The sequence below is a fragment of the Nothoprocta perdicaria genome, unplaced genomic scaffold (genome assembly GCF_003342845.1).
Source record: "Nothoprocta perdicaria isolate Ctin4 unplaced genomic scaffold, notPer1 scaffold_20, whole genome shotgun sequence".
Classification (NCBI taxonomy): domain Eukaryota; kingdom Metazoa; phylum Chordata; class Aves; order Tinamiformes; family Tinamidae; genus Nothoprocta; species Nothoprocta perdicaria.
Genome location: NW_020455205.1, coordinates 6,903,551 through 6,923,032, shown reverse-complemented (window position 1 = coordinate 6,923,032; position 19,482 = coordinate 6,903,551). Strand labels below are relative to the sequence as shown.

The 19,482-nt window shown below is 37.2% G+C and overlaps 1 protein-coding gene across 1 annotated transcript; it reads right to left on the bottom strand.

Annotated features, from left to right (window-relative positions):
* Positions 1-864: 864 nt before the first annotated feature.
* Positions 865-19,437, bottom strand: TRMT1L (tRNA methyltransferase 1 like). Its single transcript, XM_026037941.1, has 16 exons — positions 19,420-19,437; positions 16,752-16,907; positions 15,537-15,599; positions 13,692-13,805; positions 12,464-12,528; positions 11,781-11,910; positions 9,657-9,780; positions 8,376-8,455; positions 7,220-7,466; positions 6,113-6,325; positions 4,919-5,109; positions 3,724-3,802; positions 3,202-3,368; positions 2,466-2,534; positions 1,967-2,093; positions 865-1,857 (listed from the first exon to the last, which is right to left on the bottom strand). The coding sequence occupies exons 2-16, from the start codon at positions 16,858-16,860 to the stop codon at positions 1,542-1,544; spliced, it is 2,094 nt and encodes a 697-aa protein (XP_025893726.1). The 5' UTR covers positions 16,861-16,907; positions 19,420-19,437; the 3' UTR covers positions 865-1,541.
* Between the last annotated feature and the right edge of the window lie 45 nt (positions 19,438-19,482).

Here is a 19,482-nt window from a genome sequence, read left to right as displayed (position 1 = left end):
TTGCTCAAGGGAACAGCTTTATTACCTAGAAGTGATGTCTTCTGATTGCCCTCTCCACTTAAAGAATATTTACTTAATTCAGAACAATGGGAGAATATATTATTTTTATACACACATATATGTATATATACACACACAAATATATATCTCTTCCCTTTTATTTGTTTACATATACCCTCCCCATAAGAGTCATGTTTTATGTAAAYTTTGACAGGAATTTAGTTTGGTTTCTTCAATTTAGTTTGGTTTCTTCCTGTATCACTAAGGGAGCAATTACCTCTTAAGCAGTCTCTTTTTTTTTTTCCCCTCTCCCCTGAAGACAAAATGAAATAACTCATTACAAAAGCAGTTACAATTTCTGCAAGTTGCCACACTACTTTTCCTGTTTGGGATTCAGTTTTGAATAAGAGAAAAGCAATGATATTCTTGGATATTCTTGTTGTAAAGCTTCACAGATGAGGAAGATAAGAACACCTCACATTCTAAGAGAAATAACAGTCCTGTGACAGGTGAATGTCAATTCACCTATTTGTGAGCATCAAACCTGTGAAAACCCTTACTGTTCCTTTAGTTCAATTTATAATAGTTTCCCCTTCAGATGAAATATGTAGGTATCTGAACAAAGATGTGAGGGAAGAAAAAAGGACAAAGTCAAGCTTATTTGGCTGGAATACTGCCATATATTTCATATATTTAAGGAAACCAGAAGTGACTACCAACACACAGTATCTTTACTCATTCACAGAAGAGATTGTTTAAAAAAATATATACGTTACTGACAAACTAATTGCAAAATCTCACCTACAACTTAAGCTTGAGGTGTCTTGTCACTCTACCTTTTTGCGAGCCAAAAACCAGGTTTCATCTCTGAACAAACAGCTACCTAGTCTGCCTAAACATACTTCACTAAAGCTGGGTGAAGAACTGAAGTTTAAGGAACAGTTTTGCAACTTAATTCCTAWTACTTCGCACTTGTGTTCGGCCTTTGCAACGAGACAGCATTATAAAACCAGAGAGGATTACCAAATTAAATGCCCTATCTGGACTCTGGGTACACCCGGCCAGCACTTTCTAGCTTGCTTACATTCATGCACATTTTTTCTTACGGTATTTTATCACCTTAATATGAACTCACTAACTAGTCAAGTTCTAACCAGTCAAGGTTTAGGCTTTAAAGTCCATTTTATATCATGCTTTTGTTTGGAAATGCTGAAGGATTTCTGCCCTGCTCACAATTCTGGATTCTGTGCTACCAATATGAATACAACTTTTGAAAGATGTGAGGGTAGTCACACTGCCACAGTGTAAAAATGGGTGTAAGCATAGAAGCAGTAACTGCATAGAGACTTTCCCACGTTAAAGGTACTTCAACCACATGCACTGTGATCAGTGGCAAGCTCTGCTATGCAATTCTAAAATATCTTCACAAATAAAATAGCAGGCAAATCAGATTTTCCAAACTCAGTTCTGTAAGAAGTACTGTCTTACTTGAACAGCTATGGTTTTAAGTCTTCAAAATCCCGATTTCAAGACAGTGTCTTTCACGAGTCAGCTGCACAAGAAGCAGAGCAGTCTTTTGTGATCGTGGCAGTAACTCCAGATTTATTGTCTTCCACAATCTCGCCATCTCCTGCTTTGTCATCTACAGCAGCTTGAACATGGTCTCCTACCTGGAGATCTTCAGTGAGATGGACCATGCCTTCTGCCTGTCCCCCAGTGTACGTGGGAGTGCTGTACTTCACAAGGATAGTCTTAAATTGTGCCAAGGGCGCATTAGTGCGAACTCCCATCGGATCAAAATGGGTTCTACTTACTCTGTATCCAGCTTCAGAGAGATAGCTTAAGAATTTATTTAACCTGCAAAAGCCATTTAAAAAGGTGTTACTGCTACTAAGCCTGATTCAAGGCAAGTTACAGAGGAATCATGACAGTAGCGCGAAGAGAGGGATTTAAACAAATATCTTACTTTGGCATGTTCATTCCTTTAATACTGTGCCTATGGATATTGTAGTAAAACGCAGGGTGCTCAGCACTGTTCTCAAATTTTGGTCGTTTTGTTGCATTTCGAATAGCTTCATTACTTTTTCTTTTTCCTGGACCACAAAATAGCAATGAAACCAGTAAGCTTAGTATATACAAGGCATATAGCAACTACACCTTTCTATTTGCCTTCATAAGGGAAATTTTGCAAACTTAAAATCTAACCTGAAAGTAATTAACAAACCATTCACTGTAATAACAAGTGAAGCCAAGCATGCTTCATGAAGTACTAGTTTGTTGCCTTTCACAGGAACTGTAACTCTGGATGAAGATRAAATGAAAACAATATTCAATGGGAAAGTAACTCGAGTACAAAAGTTATTAARTACGTGTATATGTGCACGCAAGGGTATAAAAAAAGTGAACTAAACAGTAGTTAGATAAACATGAAAGTGCTAAAGTTGCACCAAAAGCAACCTACTTACTCTGTACTATGTAGGATTCTCCTGTACCAAGTTGCGTATCTGGTGTTTTTATATATACTCCACACTCTTCTACAATACAATCAGAAGTCAAGATTTAAGTTTAGTGTAGCACAGTAAAATGACAAATTGACTTATTTGAAAAAACTAATTCTATGTACCCATCTCTAAATTAATACACTGAGAGGCATGGTTAAGTTCCACTGACTAACTCACTCATTTTAAGCTACAGAAAATACTCAAAATATTATTTCATTTTTTTTACCTAGATGGAAGTAAGTTTAGGCTCTATTTCATTTTACTAACGCCATTCCTGTGGGCACACTGATTTACAGTTTCTTAGGGAAAACGCAACCTGATAGCTGTACCCCTCTCTTCCTAACAGCAGGGCCTCTCACATCAGGATCAGGGTGCACTGCAGAACTAACAGACATTTTTATTTCCAGACCCTTTGGTGACTGCAGGATTTTCATGGCAGTCACATGTCTGCATTCTTTTTATTTAGTTTAAAAGCTAATTAAAGACATTTAAATGTAGCACTCTGCCTGCCTCTCACAGGCCCTAATGTATTTACACCATCCAGGGCTGTCTGACACTTTCTGCATACAAAGCAATGAAGATTTTCTTGACTTTTATAAGTATACACTGCTGTTGTTGGTACTAAGTTGGCAAGGACAAGTACCTTCCTAAATCACTACAAAGCTATTTTCCTTTTTGTGAAGTTTGCCATTTGTCCTACCTTGTTTGTTCTCATCAGCAGAAATGTGGATAGAAAACTGCTTCAAAGTTGTGCACTCTGCTTCACAAATTAAYGTCTTCAGAAGTGGCTGAGTTTCCTCTAAACCATACTGAACAGTCTCAAGCAGCATCCTCCTGAGAAATCCCGTGTTAAAGAGAGCTCCTGACCTTATATGAAATGYAAGAGAATGGTGAAAAGTCAGTACTTTTTAGTTAAAGCAAAAAGTTACTTCATAATTTCTCAAACAAGCGGACTGGCAATCAGATTACACTGTACACAACTGTTGCATCAGGCTGGATGTGTTTGTACCTTAAAAATAAACAATAGCTTTGTTTCTAACCACAGTATATGAACTTAGGAGGGTATTCATTAAAAGTTTCCGTATTTCCTCCCAGTTGCTACATTTCACAGAGTTAAACATTCAGCAGATGTACACTGTTATCATCTGATTGCCTAGATGACCTACAGCAGTCCCTTTGGCCCTGCCTCATTCAGTGATTCTCTATTGCACTGTGCACGTACCAGAGAGGTCCGAGAATTACTGCTGTCTTCCCAGGCATGCTGCCRTGACAGTCACAAGGCAGCTGCTGGTAAGGGTTTTCTGCAACAGAAAAATAGGGTTAAAGTTATTCTGAAACACAGTCAGTAAGGCTTACTTCATTAAAAAGAGATAATACAGATGTGAAATAGTAGCTCACTTTAAACTGAGGTATTTAGAAGGGCAAGTGGCATCAAAAATGTGTCTCCCRGCTTCAGTTCTGTCAAGCAGTGCTTATGACATTTTAGTGATGAAAGTCTCCTATCACTGTTAAATTGACATTAAATAAAGAAGAGCACAGCTAGCCACATCACTTTTTATGTACCTTGTCAGACTTAAAGTAAAAGGGAGATTTTCAGCCCTCCTGTAACTATGTATGTACATCTGCAGTACAAAATAGATGCTAATAAAAAAAGAAAACCCAGAAAGCATCAGTTACAGACACAAAATACAGCCCAGCACCAAATCTCCTAAGCCTCAAGTCAGTTCATTTGCAAGCATGCAAGGCAGGAAGTAAATAATTAATTTACTAATTAAGTTCTCTTGGTTCTCATTTACTTTTCCAAACTCTTTTAAGTCACTTTTACCAATGGAGTGAGTGTATTAAGTTTAACTTGCACAGAGAAGTCAGGAAGCTTATGGAAGAGCACAGGTGTATAAAAGTGCATACTATGAAAATATGGAATTATTAGTACCAACTGGAAAAGGATGTTCAACAGTTCTCACAAGCATGGCATAAGTTATAAATCTGATTTAAGAAAGCATGTGCTGCAGCACTTGCATGAGGCACAAAGCAGAACTACATTCTACAACAAACACCTGTGAGAAAGGTCTCTAGAATAACCATCTGACACCCAAGTCTATCAAGTGCCACGGAATGGAGGATGCTCTCGATGCCCTTTATGGAAAGGGTGGCTCCAAGGGCCTACCAGACATCCAGACAGCTTCAASAGCCACTATTAATGCAAATACAAAAATGGTTCCTAAACAGATCATATATTTATGCTGGAATCCACTTGGCCAGTTAATCTAGTCCACTACCTGAAAACAGTCTCATATATTACAGATATCTGCACCACTTCCTATTGCATTAAATGGAAACACAGTCTAAACAAGTCTAAGAACACACATATACAAATGAGACCCTCTAGAATGTACAAAGGAAAAAAAACAATTTACCTTCTACCATATTACTCCCTCCCTGAAAAACTCTCTCTTCACACCACTGGCAATGGATGAGATATTTGATTTTCTTTGCTGAGTCGTCTGCAGGAGATGGTCCCCTCAAAACTCTGACCACTACTAGAACAAAATGTTCCAGAGCTACAGCCAGCAAAACTTCGATGCCTTTGTTACAACGAGCTGCAGCTCTACGGAAGAGAGAGAAAAGACGTTTCTACTGAATTCAGCAGACTAACATTTCCACAGACACTTGAACCTGCTGAAAGATTCTTGAGATGATRGTAAATTATCAGCTGTTAATTAAGGACTATGAGAATACAGGAGCARTTCCTGAAACATGTAACCCAGAAAGCAACTAAAACTTCACTTAAAACACCAAAAACTAAGTTCAGTAAGACTGCAGGTCATGATATATTTCACAGGAAAGTTATGTTAAAGGAGAAAGAGCATATCTTTATCTGGAAATATCCTGCMGGAAACAACCTAAGATATGCAAGAAGATAGCACAAAAAAAATCTAAACATTTCAGGCCAGCATTTTCACACTGGTTCACTGAAGACCTCTCCGCATTCAATTTTCTCCCCTCCTCTCTCCCRAGCAGCTGTTCCATCCTCTTATCTGCATCTTTTTCAGTCTTCAGTTATTAACTGACTGAAAATATGGGAGCCACAATGTTGAAGATTTTTTTTTTCCTCTCCAACTATAAAACTTTTCCTGTAAAATTACTTAGCTCAGTTACATTTAACATTTAAACCTCAAGCTTAAGGATTTGAGGTGAAGAGCTTTTTCCATTACAGCAAGTCTAAATGCAGTGCCCAGTTAGAAGCTACTCAAGCAGCTGAACCAACTTTTACAAAGTTCATCAGCACTRTAAGGATGATAAAGTGAGAGAGGAATAAAATAATTTTCAGATATACAAGTCTAGATATTACTTTGTAAATTACCCCCTAAAATTACTCTGGTCCCAAAACAAAACAGCACATGTCTTAGTATGCATTTTCACCTAGCTCAGTCTTAAGTTAACACTGTCCTAAAGCAATATAAAATAAGACACATGAAGATTGTGAGGAAAAGTCTGCCTTCTAGAATTAAGGAATTCTGGAAGCTGAACATGCACAGCCTACAGCAGCAATTTAAGCTTTAAATTAGTGATTTTCCACCATAATTTGAGCTGATTCGTTCCAACAGTACCTTACCACAGCAGCAATTACTATTCTGGCTGCCAGCTCCTTGTAGTACTCAGTTCTGACAATGTTGCATCCGTAATGACGCAGGGCAACGTGCTGGGCCTTCGCATAGAGAGAACTGATGTCTGTGGAGGTCAAGGACACAATTCCAAGATTTCTTACGTTTCTAAAGGCAGCGTCCAGGTAATTCACTGAAGTTCCAAATGGGTCCAAGTGTCTAAAAAAAAAAAAAAAAAGTCCCACACTGTATCTAAAGATGCAACCGAGTTTTAATCTGAGGACGCCACTATTTGAAAAATCATTATATATGYCAATAATTTAAACAAATAAACTAACAAACAAAAAAGGATTTAAATTACTGAAGGATAAAGTACCAAGTGCCAAGCTGAAAAGTGTCAAGGCAGCATCATACTGGAAAATGCACACTGATGCAACTCACTGTTAGAATAACGTTGCCCTAACGGTTACCTTTATCCTCAAAGGACAGTGAAATGTGCAAGAACAAAACTATGTTCAAATACAAGCATTCCAGTTGCTGTACTGATCAGCATGATTTTCAGTCTGAATCCCTGCTGCTTAATTTGCATAGATCATGCCAATACAAGAAATCCAGTCACTTCTTTTTAGGTCTGTATAGGATTTGAAAATACGCAATCCTATTTTAATGCAGCAGGCTACCTTATCTATATTCCTATATTTTGAAACATATATATGAATATGCTTCAAAATGGATTAAAATAAATGATCCAATAAACATGAAGTCCCAAACATATGCATGCACAGGTATAAATTTTAATCCAATTAAAAGTTGTATTAAAAAAAATTAAACTAACCTTCATGAATTACACAAAGAAACCCAGTTTGCCTTATAATTTTCCACACACATTTATACTCCTTTTGGCACATCAGAAAGCCTAAATATCTTCACAGTGATTATTTTTAAAACATCCATGCTCACTTTTCAGACCTCTTCTGGCACAATACTRTTACATTTAAGACAATTAAGTAATTCTTGGCCCCTTCTTTCACTCTCTCTTCCTTTAATATTAATTAGGGAAGGCAATCATCATCATCAAAAAAAATTTTTTCAACAGAAATGCTCAACACTTACATAAAATCGAATGATCTTAAATGCATTATAACATTAGCATCCATTTTTGTCACCTCAATGGTGCCAATATTTTCTTCTCCACCTCCTACAGCTTCATCAGTGTCGTCCTCCTTAGTTTTTGGTATCACTTTCATTTTGTTTAAATGRCAATTTTCCCGAATCATCGTCACAGAATTTTCATTACAATCATTAATAGTTACTTTCACAGAACTTCTGAGATGCTTTGCCCATTGCAATCCCATTATACCTAAAAGAAARACAGTGACAGATTGGTAACCCCACGATAGAGTATGGCCTGGTTTCTGGTCCACTCACCTCGCTGAGGGAAAGGACAAACAAACAAAAATATCTCTTGACTTGCTTTAATGCTCCAGTGTAGTGGACAAACTCCTGTGACAGACTATAGTAAAATCTCAAACATAAATACTGTCAAGATTTTCAGACATCCTCTAAACTACTATAGTCATGTTTGACTACAATACAGAACTTTTGTGGGATACCAGAAGAGGATGCAGCTGTGAAACTGAGCCCGATTCAGAACTGCAATAAACACAGTGTCAAGATTTTATTTTCTGCACAAAATGTCCAGCAGTTAACACTATATCTCAGCTATGATCTCAGGTTTAGCTGGTTGCTAATAAAGCCAGCAGTTTCCAGATCTTCAGATTTTTGATCCAGACAATTAAAGGGCACRCACAGAAGTACTTCACAAAAATTCTGAACATGAGCTAAATGTAACTGATTAGAGATGTTCTGGTGAAACAAAGCTTGGATTCATCAGCATTTTGCAACTAAARATTAGTCTTACAGCCAAATTCCATATCCATGAAGTCATAAGATAYCTGGGAACTTGCATGCAAGTTTAGGAAGATCCAGACTCATGGCTTTTCATAGGCAATAATGTGAAGAGCATCTAAGGCGACCATTAAACTTTGATTTCTTTTTTTTAATTATTATATATAGTCTTTTCAAGCAAGTGGCCAAATTCCAGGCTCTTGAAGGCTTTTTTTTTTTTTTTTTTTTGACTGCCTATCTAAAGAAGAAAGTCGTGTGGTACCTCACCTTGTTTTTGAATATGCAGTGTCTGTTAGTTGGTACTGCTTTTGCAATCTCATGCCATTGAATGCTACCTAAAGAGTAAAGAATTTGTATTTACCGGTGGCACCAAATGCATCCAAACATTCGATTGGTTTCCTTTCCTCACACAGAACAGCCAGTGCACAGAATATCAATTGCCTAGAAAACAAAAGATGGGATTATAAATGAGCATAGGGTTTTTTTGTCTTTTTTTTCCTTCTATCTTGTTTCTCTTGAAGATATCACTAGAACACTAAGTTAAAATCCATTAAATACAATACTTGTAAATTAAACCCCCCAGATACCCCTGAACAGTTACGTTTACTTTTGACATAATGCCGTTTCAAACACCATGACAGTCAGAGTAGAATATYTGAAAACGTATGATCCTGAATCAATTCATTAGTTACTCAAATACTGGAAAAAGTGATTAACACTCTAAAATAGAATTTTTTTTTCCAGCAAAATCTGGTATTATCCTACTCATGGTTCTGTGCAAAAAAGGATCTACTAAACAAACCCTGCTGTTTCAAGGAACAGATCTTGCTCCCGTAGATAGAGCCACAGCAATGGTTGCAGTTGTGTTTCTCAGGTCTCGGCTTTCACGGGCCTAGCCTGAGCTAACTGTAAATGTGGGAGCTAGAGTACTGACACCAAAGCCAGTGCAGGAGCAGGAGCCTGCCTCAGGAGCAGAGCAGGAGCTCAAGCCTCAGCCCATATTTTGGTGTCAACGCTTGCACTTTTCAGTTGTAGTTTACACACAATTTATGACTCTCCTAAAAAAAGACAGTGTTTCTTCCTTCATCTTTTTCCATTTAAGTATGAGAAGCAACTTGAGAGAACCTGACCCATCAAGCGAAAAAGGCCTGTATAAATAGTTTTAGGAGCTGACAACAATGTATGCTGCAGTTCATCTAAAGCAGAGGATGCAGTGCCCATCAACAACACTTTGCAGAAGTTCACAGAAAAACATCTGAACTGTGCACAATGTTAAGTGTTCAAATATGCTCTTCTTTTCAAATCTTGTTCTTCTGTATAGTTCGAACTACTGATTACATAAAACTACCTAATTTCTTCGGACAACACTATTTCCCCACATAATGTTCTTGGTTTTAAATATTATTCCTAAGGAAGACAGTTTTCTAATGGGAAATTTCTCCAGATTATCAGAAATTATCTAAGCATAAAAATAAGAGAGCATTCAAATGGAATTTTCTTATGCCAGTKATCTTGTTTTTCACTCAAATACTAATCTTCTAGCCCTAAGAATAAGAAGTTTATGGGGCTATTTTTCAAAGTACAAGTGTTTCTACAAACTCACCATCCCTCTGGTGCATCCTCCCAGTCCCTGTTCTCTCACCTGTTGAGTTTCATTTTAGGATTGAAATAAGAATCAGTTTTCTGAGGTGTGGAGTAGTTGGGATGCACTTGTACTTCTGCATCCGACTCTTTCAGCACTTCATGAGAAGACTTGGGAGCAGGAGCTAAAAGAAAGTAATTCCGGGAGAAGAAAGTGGAAACTAGTGAGAATTTCAATAACACTAACACATTTAGTAAATGAAACTGAAGGTGTGCTCCCATATGGCAAGAGCTCTGGTTCCACAGGCGTTATGCAGTAATCCAACCAGCAGACATGAACCAACTAAACAATTAGGTGGGAAAAAAAAGGACAACAAATTATTTCCATTCATAAAAGTGGTGCATGGGATCAAGATCTACCACTATTTTCTTCCATAAAGCATCAAATTTGTTTCTTAGTTGGCTCTCTTATCCATTCAAATGTTAAAAAAGAAGCACCTGAACCTGATGCTTAACCCAGACACCTTTTGATAAGACAAAAATTCCAAGGGATACTCATGTCACACTACCATTTGAGCAGCCATTTCTATCTGAGGAGAAGGCAGCCACTATTCCGTCTCTGACACGAATTACTGTTCTTCTAGACAAAGAGTACTGAAGGAACACTCTGCTCCTTAATTATGTACAATATATGATAGAATCTAAACACAGACAAACATTTGTTCAGTGTGTCTAAACACAATGCCTTGCTAAATAATGAAAAACCTATTAGCACAGGTCTGAACRTAATTCAAAGAACTGCAAAAAGAAAATCTCTCAAAAAACAAACAACCTAATGAAATGTGCATATACAGCACAAGCATAGTGACAATTTAAGCACTTGGGCTTTGTATAAACTACTCCGTAGCAAATCAACCCTCCTTGGTTTCATAGCTGTGAGCAGACACTGTCGCTTCTCCAGGCAATTTGCACCCAGTCTAACAGCAGCACAATTTCCACGGAAATGGCCAGGAAATTTCTATTAGCTCTCAAAYAGCCACCCTTCCCTGCACAGCCTGCTTACCCTGCGCTGCTTTCAAATATGCAGATGGGGTATCTCTAGCTCAGTGCACAGCTCTAACATTTGCTCCATGCTTGCAGGCCAAGTTTTGCTCAAGTGGATCCTAAATAACTGATCTGCGAATTTCCCTTCCTCTCTAAGATGTAACCCCAAGCAACTGCTTTATATAAGTGACAAATGAGTCAACCTGTACAAACAGCTCAGAGGTGAAGTTACACAGATTAAAATACTTTATATTACATACTGTCCTTTATCTCCAATATTTAACTTAAAAGATAGGAAAACATTTACTACTATTGCGTCCTAGATATGCAACTGATTCACTAAGCTATTATAGCTTCCAGTCTCATCTTTACTATATTGAATCTAAAACAATAAACCACATTCCACAGAGGCAAAGACAAAAAAAAAGAAAAAAAAAGAAAAAAAATATTTTCCAGCAAAAAGCCTCAACTCTTACACACCAGCTAATCAGTAATGTGCTTTCTATAGACAGACAGAGAGAGTAAAGGATAGGCAGAGCAGCAAACCTGCACATTTTAAATGAAGAATAAGTTTAAGCAACTCGAAAATAAAAAAATGTTTTATTTTTGGTCTTCCAATCTAGTTTATCCACATTTAAAAATAAAGTATTATTCTCCAGAATGACAAAAGGGATTATAATTTACTAAAAAACATGTTTATGATTCTCCAGGACTGAAGAAAGCTATCTTGTTTTATGAATCTGTACTGATGTGGTTGGCATAAAAAAAGAAAAGTAATTACATTCAGCATAGAGATGTACTCCAAACTGATCAAAAGACAAAGAGGCATGGTTAATGCATATACAGGTTTTGTTTTATGGACAGCATGCTTTCCATTCCTTTGGAAAGATAGAACGTTACATTTTCAAAATTAAGCTAACTGTGGAAAAAAGGATTATTTGTCAGTAAGAACAGGCTAACTGGTCAATGCAGAGAGTAAATCACAAGCCTTAAATATTTGAGAAAATATCTGAAAACTTATGGGCAAATTTCTCAGTAGTAAATTTAAACATTTATCTCACGTTTATCTTGCCCATATATCGCAGTCAACTCACACACTATTATAGAACAAAAATATTCAGTGTTTTATACAAGAATCTACCTGTGATAAATCTTGATTCAGTTTCTCCTTTGTTCACATGACGATTAATATGTCCTATCATGTCAGTTCTTCGTGTGATAGTTGCTGAACAGATAATGCAATGGTAATGTGCTCCCATCTTTGAAAATGTCTGTAAAATACAGTAAGTGCAGTTTTAGACTATATTAAAGTAGAATTATACCTGTATGTAGACAGATTTTTTAGAAGTTATAATATATATTATAGTTATAATATATTAGGTATATTATAGAAGTTATATGTATTATAGAAGTTATAATATAACATATATGTATTCACCAAACCAGTCTGGCACAGCTATCTTGCCACTGATCCTCTGTCACCACTACTAATTCAGCTGTCTGCTCATGCTCCACATTTTCAGCATGCAGGAAAGGAACTGAGAAATAYCTATTTCCTGGTCTCCCTTGATCTCTTCCACACAACATTGCTGTTTCCTCCAAACTGAGCATGATTTACACAATCTAAGCAGGCAGCCACAAGAAGATACAGATATACAACTACACGAAACTACCCATCAAAGGGTTACATTAAAAACCTGTATTTTGGACCAACAAGTTTTTGGTATGCCACATTGGATACGAAGCCACATCTTGAGACGGAAGTACCAGTTCCCCCAATGTTGTGGGGTAAAAAATATTTCTGTGATTCTGTTTTTGTTTTACCTGGTCTCCAACGACATTTGGCTTTATCAGACGGCAAGGTAGGTGACAGATGCACATTCTGTACCCTAGAAAACAAACTAGTTGTCATTCCATTGTAGTAAATTAAACAGCACACACGTCTGTTTAATTTAAAACCACAAACTTTTTGATTTCCAAWTTTTTTTAGTTACTTTTATAGCAAAGTCTCAAAAGAGCTTTCAATTATTGCCATAACACAGAAAACYTTACTAATGTTCTGATATATTCACCTTTTTTGCACAGAGAAATTTTATCAACTAAGTTTAGACTAGGAATTTTCTAACAGCTCAAAAATCACCTACAAGCAATTCAGCACTAAAATGAGGTGTACTAGACAGCAGCTAGTACTTCAAATATTTGTGCAAAACCTGTTAATCCAGGTATTGGAGAAAAAGAAGACGGACTTAAAAGGTTTCAGGAGCCCTTGTCATATTTCAGTAAGTCTGCTACCTTCCTACAGGCTGCCCAGCCCTAGCAAGCCCTGAGGTCCTATACACTATATGGCTTTCGAACATGGCTTGTAAGCACGTTGGAAAACTTTACTGAAGGATTTATACTCGACTTGTGTGAAGACTCCTGTATCTTTTCCYCACATTTTAAACTGGGAGAGCTAGAGGAGAATCTCACCCCAAACCCCACACCTGCTARTACATGCAAAATCTGAACTCCGGCAGATGGTTTTAATATTGCCCATCATCCAGTTCATCATTTTATTTCCTGTAAATCTATATATCCATTTTTTTTTTAAATAAACATGTACTGCTATTGTTGGGTTACATAAAAGACAAAGCTACTAAATGCTGATATTGAGTAAATAATGGATGCTGTCTCCAGGGGGAAGAAAAAAAAACTTCTACATAATAGAACCAGCACTTTTACTAACTTTCATCAAATAAATATTTTTGATTTCATAACCTATTTTCATGATATGCCAAGAAACTTTTTTTTTCCTTTTTAAAATAAGAAAGGCTGGAACAGAAACTACTGGAACTATTTTGGCATTCAGAAAAATACATATTTATTATTTTACATTTATACTTTACATTCCAGGTCAAAAGTCATTTTGCCAAAATATGGCTCTAGTTCAGAGCTGGTATCAAGATGCAGGAAACAATYATGTCAGCAAGAATTTTAAACACAAAACACAGAACATTGCCCTACATTCCACAATTTCATATTGTACTTACTATTCAAATATGATTGCCTTTACCTTCAAATTCAACAGAAATTTTCCAGTGCAAATTCTGAAGGTGGCGATGGAGTTTATGATTATAACAAGCTTTGAATTTCTCCTCAGGACACAATGGACAAGGCTTCTTTTCAGCTGAAAAAACAAGCAAACAAAAAATATGAGAAACACAGAAGACGCATTAAGTAGGCATAAGAGAAATATGTGCTGCTATGTGTATTTGTCATCAACTAGAGTTAAAAGTATATTTGAGAATCACAGAACAGTTGAGGTAGCGAGGCACCAACCTCCCTATCTCCCTGCTCAAGCAGGATCAACTAATGCAYATTGCACTGGATTGCATCCAAAAAATAAAGTAAAAATAAGACAAATTCCTCAGGCTATATTCCTGAGGCTGAAATAAATGGGATTATCTGTCCGTTCCACTCCACAAAATACACAAAGGCTACTTCTTTAAAAATCAATAACTTCTACAACCCTTAGGATTGTTTTTAAAGTCTTACTAGAATCATGTGATGCAACTTCCAAGAATACTGCAGAATAAAACTTTATAGAAAAAAATAGAGGACTACAGTGTTTCAAAAAACAACAAAAACGAACATGTTAGAAAAACTCTGTTTTTCTTTCTCCTCAATCACCAAAAAAGCTTTTAGATAAAATAAACATCTAGTCTCTTTTTAATTTGGGGTATGTGTGCATGTGTGAAGATTATCTATTCAAAAATAATTTTCCCTCTTGGAAGTCCTACCTGAGTCATTAAAAAAGGCAAGAGTTTTTTTGCCTCAAAGGTATCTGAAGGATATTAATTATTATCCTAAATAAAATCTAGCCTTTGGGACACATATGTTGAACAGTTGGCCACAGAAATTACAGATGAGGGCTGCTGGTCTTACACTGCTGGATGCCAAACAGTCTCTTGGGTATAACTGAGCAGAAAGACTTGCATGTGTTTGAATCGTACAGCACGAATACTGACACAACATACATAACATGGGCAACCTCTAATACAGTAACAGCAGTATCATATCTTCAGATCTCTATTTCTAGATTCCAGATCTTTCCTATCTTATCATTTAGCATGGAACATATAACTCTCTGGTATACTTAAAACCCAAGTTTTACCCTTGGTGTATTTGCTATTTATAAAATTAAACAGACAAAGAGGTAGAGCTTTMTTCTCATCAGTGGCCACTTCAGAAAGTAATTAAGGTGCAAGAGCTGCCTTCTTATATTTTTCTTGATCCTTCAATAAAAGCTAGTTTCAGTTGCATGGTCTGTTAAACTTTGTGATTTTAACAACACTAAATTTATATCAGCTGAAAACTAAGAGTCGTAAAGAAAATATTTTGCACAACCCTCCACTATATATCTGTATCATAAACTGTRAATACAGACAAGGAGGAAAACAATCAGAACAAAGGACATTTTTGTTTAAAGCCAGATTAGGAAAAAGTGTATGTTATTCTCAATAAAGACAACAAAAATGATTAATTTCCCTATTATCATGACACGGAAATTAAATAAACTGAGATTAAACTGTTGACATATAGCTAGAATCAACATTTTCTCATCCATGCATATCGTCACATCAGATGCTATAATGCTTTTCTATATGATCTTTGGAAAGAAAAAAAAAGAAAAAAAAGGAGGAATCTCTAAGGCCTTGATTTTACTGAGTAAAATACAACATCTGGTAAATTATGGAACAAAATGATAAAATTATTCTTGAAAAATTGTTCTTGATGAAACCCCTAGTTAAGGGTGGTTTTTAAGAACAAAAAGTATTTTAAAAATAAAAACAGGAAAGAATATAAATACCTGCAACCTGAAGAGCTGTGTTCTGGGATACTCCCAAGGTAAACTCACCTTCATTCAGATCAGCTAGTTTCTCTAGATCGGCAAGTTGTCTTTGAATTGAAATATGTTTCTCTAAAAATCAGAGATATTTAGAAGTTAAACATACTTAGTTTTTAAAAAAAGAAAACAAAAAGTATTTTAGCTTACTATTTTTCTATCAGTCATCTTAGATCCCATATTCATAGCAGTTTGTATCCTTTAACTTCCAGCATAATTCTGGTAGACGGAATGACTTGCAAAGTTAATCCCCAACTGGTTCCTTAATAAGATCCCAATATTTCTACTTCTTTTTTAATTTTGATATATATTCAGTTTTTCAGATTGGAAAATTTTTCACTTGGAAAAAAAAATGGAAAGAGCAAGTTGCACACTATCTACTCCTCATTTTACTGCCTGGCATTCTTATTCAATATAAGTTCTGAATAAARCAGTATAACAGCATCTTGTGAAGTCTTCAGTAAAACTAAAATAGCAGCTATAATTGGAGCAATTATTAGTACCAATTATGCAATGTATAACCAGGATGCATTCAATTCTTCTTTTTTTTTTCTTGACAAAGTTTTTAATATCCTCAAAATTATTTTCCAATTTTTCAACTTAGGCTGCGATAACAGTGCAAAATTTGCTAGAGAACAAGAGATCTTATCCAACAAATCTGTTATGGACTCTGACACACAGAACATCCCAATTCATAGCAATACTGCTTCTGTAGGGGTTTTAAACATTACTGGTTTTTTTAACTGTAGTCCTCATATTTTCTTAAATGAAACTAAGACTTCAGTTGATCKATGTGTTCGAGATACAGCAGTAAGTTTTAAAGCTGGTGTTAAAGAGAATTCCTCACTCCCAATTTTTGCACTCATTGCAATGGACTTTTTCTGTCCGCAAGTACTCAACTATGTCAGTAGATTCACGGAGCAGTACTTTTTAATATTAGGACTTGATACATATCAAATTCTTTTCTATCACTGTATTTTGAGGAGGTTCCAAACTGATTTCTTGGATGCTAACAAGGGGAAAATGGCATCTCATTTAAATGACATATTTCTAACATCTAAGGAAAGTATTTTCTCCAGATTCAGGGAGAGTAGTATGAATGGAATCAGAGGGACTGGAAATAATATTTCACATGCTCTTTTCATGTTGCTTCCATGTTATTTTAATCTTTTTTTACTCCTTTCATCAACACCATGATAGAAAGATTCTTATAGTTTATTAGCAAACCTCTTGGAGATTCAGATGATACATCCAAAATGTTACTATCGGACTCTCTTATGGATTCCTCCTCTGCTCCTTTCCTCTTGATTTCAGCTTCTGACTCGGTAGCTTCCATGTCCAGTTTGTTCCCATTTCCCACTTTTCCAGAGACAACTACACCATCTTAAAAAATTATGCAAGAATTATGTTGATTAGTACCTGCACTATACAGCTACGTTCATTTCCAATAATTTGGTGATTTAATGAGTAAAATGGGCTACAATTTGAAGGAGAAAAAAATATTTAATCAATATCTCTAAGAACAATTTAATACCAAATATTTAATACCAAATATTATGCATTCTTGAAAACCACTATGAAGCAGTGCTGTCCTGGAGAGAAAGAGTTATTCATCCATCTGTATTATCAGATGTGTTAGCATTAACAGAACAATGTTTACTTGCAATTCACTAGCAAAACACAACACCAGTGACAGAAGCAGACAAGAAGTCCAAATACATTTAACAATATACTGGTGCCTAACAAAAACAGAAATTCAGAACTAGTTATGAATAGTCTGAACTACTTGGAAGGACAGATAAGTGAAGAGGGGGACACTACCTGTTAATGACTAAATTATTTGGGGGTATTTAAGACAAGAGCTTACTGAAGAATTGCAAAAGGATTTTCAGAGGCTGAGCGATTGGGCAAGAGGATTATTTCAGCCAGGAATAAGACATTGATGTTTTAAAACAGTTTTATGGAAGCAACAGAAATATCCTCAGTAGAGKTCTGTCCCTCTCCCCACAAACAGCGTTTCTTAAGAAATAATGCAGAAATTCATGATCATTCTGTATCATGTACAAAATTATTCCTCATCAACCAGCTCTTAAAAGGAAAGGGCAGAAAAAGAGCACATTTAAAAGCAAGTGACAAGAAGCCAGTAAAGCTACAGAAGAGCTTCTGCTGAAGAAGCAGTAAAATAGACTAAGGCYTTCCAGCTTCGAGAGGATTAACACTTAAACAATTATGAGTGGCACACAGAATGCATCAAAGTTAACGGTTCTATTTCTATTCCCGTTACAAAACAAAAACAAAACAAACAAACAAAAAATACCCAGGACATATCACATGGGGGTATTACCTAGAAGTCCAAAATTGAACAAAAGTGTTGACATAACCTGCTGTTAAGATACAGAATCCCCTGCAACAGGCTGCTGGAAGACTACACAGGCTAAAACAACAATTCTACAGAGGACAGACTAACACCTTTTATTTACAAAAATTYATATTTAATTTCTTTGGCTTCAAAAGAAAACATATGAGTTACAAAGATATTTCTGGAGAATATGCTAATATATGCCTTTATGATCTTCCCCACCTATTTACATTTGGCCACAACTGAGGACAGACAGGATAAGGGCTGAATTGATCTTATAGCAGTTCTTAGATTCTCCTGGTTTTGGGGTTTTACGGGTTTGTTTTTCAGATATTGCAGTTTGATATAAAGAAATTATTTACATAAAAAGACTAAAGAAGAATAGAAAATATTCTAACCTGCTATTCATAAAAGTGATATGCCTGCTATTCATAAAAGTGATATGTTTCTCACAGACTATTTTTAGCGGAAAAATCACCTGAAACATACTTCTATTTCTCACCTGTTTCTCAATTAATGCCTAGAAGATGCCTTTTTCATTATTTATTAATGAAAAGAGAGAAAGAAAKAAATAAAGCTGAAAGCATTAGGGGTTTCTGTTTCTTTTTTGAGAAATCTGCAAGAAGAGCGAACAGGACTAGGTGTGCTGTGTGAAAACTGGCAACGTGCATCTTTTTAGAAAAATGCATAGGGAAATGTATAGGGAGATCACAGTAATGATCTGAAACCAAGACAGCTGACAGAGCCTTAACAATAAATACACAAGTTACACATGCATACACATACATACTGCTTCTATATACAAAGTTGGGTGACTTTRTAAGTGGTCATACCTATGTGTTTTACACGTGCATGTACATACATATACACAGACACAAACACACTGCTTAAAGCAGACAAAAGCTCACACCAAAGCCCACAAGGACAGCTCTAGGGAGGCACAGGCAAGCACAGTGTCACTTTATTACTGAAGCAGGACTGCACAATTCCTATTGGGAGTCATCAATTTTGTGCAAACATAATAAAACAACGCCCAGGGGCCCAAACCAGACCGCTTATTTCAGCTGAAGCTATTAAGCTCACTGGAGCTGTTCGAGGGCAGCACCMAGGGCCGGGCAGCAGCGCCAAGGGCGGCTCTGCGACGCGGCTACCAGAGCGCCGCTCGGTTAAGCCCGTGGGGACGAGGCCACCCGAGCGGCAGCASCTCCGCCCGCGCGGACAAGGAGCCCGCGCCGCAGCACCCTCTTCCAGGCGGCASCTGGAAGGATTAAAAGCGCACGGAACTCAGCGGGGCCGCAGCGCGAGGCCCGGCGGGGCAGGAGGGCCCGAGCGCGGCCTCGCAGCGCCCCGCCGGGGGCAGAAAGGCGGCGGCCGCCCCTGCCAGGGCGCGGGAGCCCGGGCCAGGCCGCGCGGCCAACGGCTCCCGCTCCCTCCTGAGCCCCAGCGGCTCCCGCGTGCCCCAACCCCGGGGGCTTCCCGGGCCCCAACGGCTCCCCGCGCTCCCGCTCGCCCCGCGCCGGCAGCCGCGGCCCTTACTGAGCGCTGCCGCCTCGGCGCCCGCCGCGGCGCCCTCCTCCTCCTCGTCCGGTTCCCTCCGCA